Raw genomic sequence first — 6,522 nt, forward strand, 5'->3', positions numbered from 1 at the left:
GAAATCTTTATAGGCAGATATGAAGGATACCTCAATTTATACAGCACACCAATGTCAAAGGCAGTGTAAGACTTTGTATTGGGAAGCCGAAGAGCAGCATTCATAGAGTGATTGAATTTTGATTAACTATAGGCTCTAGCACTTGTGAGCTGAATCTGAAAATACAGGACTAACAATCCCATTCATCCTATCCATTTCCAATAGAAACATATTCTATTCAATAAAATAGAATTTGCAAGATTGTAAATTGTCTTCTTATGAGTGTGTCACGATCCGCAAGGTGGGATTCGTGATGTGGTTCTTTTAGTCGGTCTTAGAGTACAAAAGATTATCAGCAAACCAAGGACTTAAACAACAAAACACACTTTATTGAGTGCTCATCAGCACTAATATGCGATAGAGAGAAAAGAGGAGAAAGCAAAGCATAAGGAAAAGAGAGTAAGGGGATTATAGCTACCAACGTCGAAGTCCACTCAGCTGTCCAACGACGCAGAGTCTTCTGTCCGTTGGGGAGATCTCAAAGGAAGGTAAGTTTGGGGTATAATTTTATAGTCTTTTGCAAAGCGAGGGGCGCAGGGCCAAAACCAGATGAGATTGATGATCATTGTGATGAATTCCATTGCGCGGGGAGCAGGTGTAGGGTACAGAGCGATCCATGTCTTGCAAGTCTTTGCTCACCAGCAGGAACAAGGACAAGGTGTTGTGGAAAACCCATTGCACAGGGTACCACGCACAAGCCTCTGCTCACCAGCAGGAACGAGAGCAGTGTACCGTGCAACCACCTGCAAACAATCACTTAGCAAACAAGCAAACATCCATCTCAGCTAGGCCCAAACCCCCAAACCAAGTCCCTTGTGATATTCAGTCTCTGTCCTTGAGACGGTTGTGAGACAGATGAGGGAATCTTCGGACCGTCTCTTACACCACCCCGTGGCTCACAATCGTCGAGGTCTTTCTGCACGATGTTGTAGTGCTGCTGCAAAGTTCTTCGTTGAAGTCTTCAGGACTCGTTACAGTTGGTAGTATATCCCGGAAAAAACAGAGACAGGTAGTAGGGAAAAGATAAGGGACAGAAAAAGGAAAAAGAAAAAACAAAAACAATAAGAAAATCAATATATTGATTTCAAAGGAAAAACTAATCCATATATACAATTTCAGCTAAGACTTACATATTGGTTTCTTATCTTAAAACAAACAATAAATTATATTCTAAAATACAACATGATAAAATGATTAACCTCATAGTCGCAATATCAAATTATTTATTGTAGTGCCTGCATAATTCATCGAGTATCAATAACCTTAGGGGTATCAACAACATGTAAAGTACCAATCATATTGTGTGCATCCATTATGGAAGTCAATTGTGTCAACCGCTTCATCATTCTCCAATTCAGGATGTACAAAATTGCTAATAAAACAAAACCAAGTAAAACTAAAACCCAGAGGACGATGATGGGATGACACAATTTGTTCAAAACACCTGTAGCAGTTGGTGACCACCCAAAAAGAGTGTCCCACCACTCGTGTTCAGCATCTTTCCTTACTCTTTCCAAAACACGATGTATTCCTTTCACATTGTGGTGAACCATAACTAAGGTCTTTTGTCCATCCTTTTTGATCTTTTCCAAAATTTCGATTAAATCCTGGTGAAGCAACAATTGCCTCACCAGAGTAAAGTTCATTCCAATTGGAGCAGGCACTAAACGATGAATCAAAGTATAATTATACTGCAAAAGATAATATGAAGTAACTGGAGCTAAATAAGAAAAGTCACAACCTACAATCTCAGTAAAATTGCATACACAAAAATTTGAATGATTCTTAGTATCCACTACTATGTTTTCTACAAGCATACTATCACAAGCAGTTCTCAAGCATACACATCCATTACCTACATACACAAGCACTGTTTCAGAAGTGTCATTAGGATGGATTTCAAAATGACAGATATTCTGTTCTGTGTCTAAACAAATGTCTTGAGCTTTGATTTCATTACTTTCACAGATAAACCCTTGTTGCTCCCAGACAATACAATTTTCTAAACCTACAGTTTGCCATTTCCCACCAATCTGACGGGCCCATTCCCTATGCTCTAAAGGATAGAGAACAGCTCCATCATGATTCAGCCCCAGTGCAATGTTAGGAAAGATTGAATGTACTGAAGCATTACGTATTGTCAACACAAAAGCTGTGGCTGTGTTTGTGGTGGGATCATAGGTAAAATTCACCAAATTCCACCAAGATTGAAATTCCTTTTCAAAATCATTGGCATTGTCCCAGACTATTTTCCGAATTTCAGTGGGAAAGGTGCCTTCTTCACCCTCTCTGATAATTGATGCAGCAACTGACTGCATCCACAACTGGGCTTGAATACAGCTAAGAGCCAGAGAAACATTGTTTTGTGTAGCACTGAGTGCATCAATTATTAATTTGTGATCATCTACATTTACCCTTTCCCAATTTGGTAATATGTTTGATAGCAAACACTGTTGGGTTCCCAAGGCAGTTAAAGATGATCTCAGTGGTTGTTGTATTTTGGTCAAATCTTTAGTTGCAACAGCCAATTTATTCATCAATACTTCTGAATCAATACTATTCAAAATTCCTAGTCCTGATCCCACAACACCGGTTATATCTCTTGTCATCTGTTTGTGAAAAGAATTTCGCTTTCACAACCAGGTTGTCCACCCCTCAAAGGAAGTTTGCAAAAAAGGTGAACAAGCTGGCTGAATCTCTGAGACATTGTTTTGCATTAGTAATTTGACTTGTTTGATAGACCATGCTGGATTAAATAGCATTTGTTGTTGGCCAGTTTTCCTGATTATATAGGGTCCAATTTCAGAAATTTTGGAGTCAATCTAATTGGTGGCTGTGTGGTAGGTATTACAACCTGAACATTAAGCTCTCCCCAATATTTGGTATTGTTTTTACCACACACAACTTTGGAGGACAATTGTACAGCTGTTAAATTCAGCCAACAATCTTGATTCCGAGTTTCACAAGATATAACCTGGCCACGAGATCCAGCAACTTGACTGTGTACAGGCTCAGTGTGGGATCCGATACTCAGTCTGCAGCGTATTGAAACATCATCACCTTGAGTTAACAGAAAAGAAGGAAAACATTAGCTTTGTCATTTAGCACAAAAAGGGGTGTTCACACCATGGTATGTGATTATTACACTAAATATAGGCTTTGCTACAGCATTTATTTTAAATCTATAAGTTCATGGTTTATCTGATCTTCATGTCCCTCGATGTTCTTCTGTAGAAAATAAACAAAACAGAGTCTGCCACATAGAGGCAGGAGATTAAAATGATGGAATTATCCAGTGGGTGTTTATCCAATGCTCTTTCCCCAAGGCATCGGAGGCTACCCATGCATATTCTCCTGTAGTCCTTTTAAAAGTTTCAGTTTGGACTAACCAAGATATAATCCCCACTCTTACCAGCAGAAAGCGTAGAATTTCTTGCCACTGTTCCTTTTGCCATGCTGGAATTCTGTTTACTTCCCAGTCCTTTTGTTGCCAAAAAGGAAGCCACTCAGTATATCCCTTGAACATAGCATAAGAGTTAGTGTAGATACAGACAGGAGAGGTATTCTGTGCCTCATGTTGGAAAACACTCCAAACAGCTATCAGCTCTGCAGCCTGAGCGCTGCTTTCTCCCTCAGTAACGATTTGTTCAGCAGAGGAAAGGTGGAGGGCTACTGCCCCACACCTCCACACCTCTCCCTCTCGTTTGGCAGAGGTATCAGTGAACCAAGAGTTTGCTGATTGTTTTTGCTCACTGTCCAGAACCTGTGAGTGGTGTTGCTTTGGCCCACTGCCCAGAATCAGTTGAGGGCGAGGTGGAGCGCTTGGTACAATGGGGCTGGAATCCTGCCACTGAGAGACCAATTTACTTAATTTTTCAAGCGGCAGGTTAACCATTAAACCCTTCGGTACCCCTTTCTTCACCCCCAAGTTCCACCAATACTGTAAGCTAGAAATCAGCCTACCCTTTTCTGTTTTTATGTTAAGAGGGGTTTCTTTAATTATCAGGTCAGGTTTGTCATGGCTGCTACTTAAGCTCTCAGTTTTTGGTATCACCTGATTTTTTACAGCTCCTTCTGTTATTGAGAAGATGTTAGAGTAATGTTCAATCTGGGCATACCACTTTCTCACTGAGGCCCTCTGGGTCACCCCGTCAGGGTGGAGAGTCCCAGTAGTGACTGTCTTAGTAATTTCAAAACGGCCTTCTAATGCAATTGGTTGTTGTTGTGCAATTTTTTCTACTTCTATGAGAGCTGGATTAACTACAAACAATCCCTTTTCCCAGGTAGTGTACCTCTTTTCAGCATATTTATTTTTTATTACTTCTTTTTCATCTCCTCCCACAAGGATATAATCTATGTTTTTTTGGAGGAGAATTGCTGTAGGTTTCAGTGATTCTGGAAGACCACAAATTAAAGGGGTCATAATTTCAGCTTTCACAGGTAACAACATTGGTGATTCAGAACCAACAATTAATTTTCTTTCATAAATCAGTTGTAGACAAGCTGCCTTATGAATGTTTTTTAGAATTTGATCTGGGGAGCCGGTCAGAGCTCCAGGATCTCCCCTTTCCAGGGGGTTAAGTCCCCCTGCCCAATATGCAGCTCGCTGTGTTAGGGACCATGGGTTGTGGTTATCTCCTGTTGTTAAGAAAACATCATGTCCCCAATAACCACTTGCTTCTTGTTCAGATAATCGAATTTGATCTCCCCCTGTGAGAGACACTCGGAATACGTATTCTGTCTCTGACTCATGAGGGAGACGCCCGTACTCCTTTTCAACTTAGCCAATTCAGTAGCAGTGTACGGGATTTCTTTAATGGTTATATGTGGATCAAGATCTTCATCATTGATATAATTATATTCTGTTTTAATCAAAGGTCTTATTTGGGAGCAACAGTTTTCACCACAATTTTTTACCAAATGTAATTCTGTTTGAGAATATATGTGATTTATCTGAGGAGTTTCTTTTTCCATTGACTCCTTGAAGGAGCCAGCATACTGTGAATTTTTGGCATGCTTCTCACTCAGAGCAGTTCGTAACAAATGATTTTCATTTTGCAAACTTTCAACTAAATTTTGTAGGGATTCAATAATTGCATTTTCTTCCTGCCTTCGTCTCGTGCGAGCCTCTACAGCTGACGTAAGGCAAGCTCCCAATACAGAACAAATTATGGTTTTATTTCAGCCAAATTTTAACTTTGACTCATGTTGCAGGGAGCGAATTCTATCAGTTACATTTTCCAGGTTGAACCAATTATTTTGAGCCCATTCTTCCCCAGCTGGGGAGGGCTTAGCATTGTGTTTTGCTAGCAAAGCAATGAATGCAGCTTTATCTTTTATACTAGAGTTTTCAGAGTGTTCACTCATCTTTGTGTGTGAAGGGTCCAGTACCACTACAGGGAGGTAAGACTTAAGTTATGCACAGACGCAGCCTTTGCCACGTCACCCTTCGCGTCCCTGTATGGATGAAGAGACCAAATCTGCTTGGGAGGCACCCCTTTATGTTAAAATTCAAGTTGTCTCTTCACTACACCAAGCAGTCAAAATTCACCAAAAACACAAAACAGTACACAGAACCACTACAGGGAGGTAAAACTCAGTCACACTACATCAGACGCAGCCAATGCTGCGTTCCCCCCTGCCGTGGGTGGAGAGACCAAATCTGCTTGGGAGGCACCCCTTTATCTTAAAATTCAGGTTGTCTCTCTGCTACACCAAGCAGTCAGCATATAAAAAACCAGTAAGTACCACCTTTTGTACTCAAAGATCCTGTGTAAAATTCTGAAGACAGAGCCCTCAAATGAGTGTAGGGGTGCTTTTCACCTGGGCGTGTGCAGTTTGCGAGAAATTCGAGTCGCCTCCCTTGCTTTCTAGACACTGCTCACCAGCGTGGCAGGCTAGGGGCGGCTGAAGCGAAATGTCCTTCCCCTGATACAGACTGCACAACAACCTGCAACCCCTTCTGTCTCTCAGAATCCTGTCCGTGACGCCAATTTATGTCACGATCTGCAAGGTGGGATTCGTGATGTGGTTCTTTTAGTCGGTCTTAGAGTACAAAAGATTATCAGCAAACCAAGGACTTAAAACAACAAAACACACTTTATTGAGTGCTCATCAGCACTAATATGCGATAGAGAGAAAAGAGGAGAAAGCAAAGCATAAGGAAAAGAGAGTAAGGGGATTATAGCTACCAACGTCGAAGTCCACTCAGCTGTCCAACGACGCAGAGTCTTCTGTCCGTTGGGGAGATCTCAAAGGAAGGTAAGTTTGGGGTATAATTTTATAGTCTTTTGCAAAGCGAGGGGCGCAGGGCCAAAACCAGATGAGATTGATGATCATTGTGATGAATTCCATTGCGCGGGGAGCAGGTGTAGGGTACAGAGCGATCCATGTCTTGCAAGTCTTTGCTCACCAGCAGGAACAAGGACAAGGTGTTGTGGAAAACCCATTGCACAGGGTACCACGCACAAGCCTCTGCTCACC

The 6,522-nt window shown here is 41.4% G+C and overlaps 1 protein-coding gene across 1 annotated transcript; it reads right to left on the reverse strand.

The window, feature by feature from the left end:
* Positions 1-1,283: 1,283 nt before the first annotated feature.
* On the reverse strand, positions 1,284-5,013 carry LOC148185116 (uncharacterized). Its single transcript, XM_088052173.1, is given in 3 exon segments — positions 1,284-2,861; positions 4,169-4,812; positions 4,815-5,013. Coding segments are annotated over 3 exon segments (2,421 nt in total).
* Positions 5,014-6,522: the final 1,509 nt, after the last annotated feature.

This window comes from Pseudopodoces humilis, chromosome 1, assembly GCF_049639895.1.
Source record: "Pseudopodoces humilis isolate 2021_Gansu_Grassland_sample_001 chromosome 1, ASM4963989v1, whole genome shotgun sequence".
NCBI classification, from domain to species: domain Eukaryota; kingdom Metazoa; phylum Chordata; class Aves; order Passeriformes; family Paridae; genus Pseudopodoces; species Pseudopodoces humilis.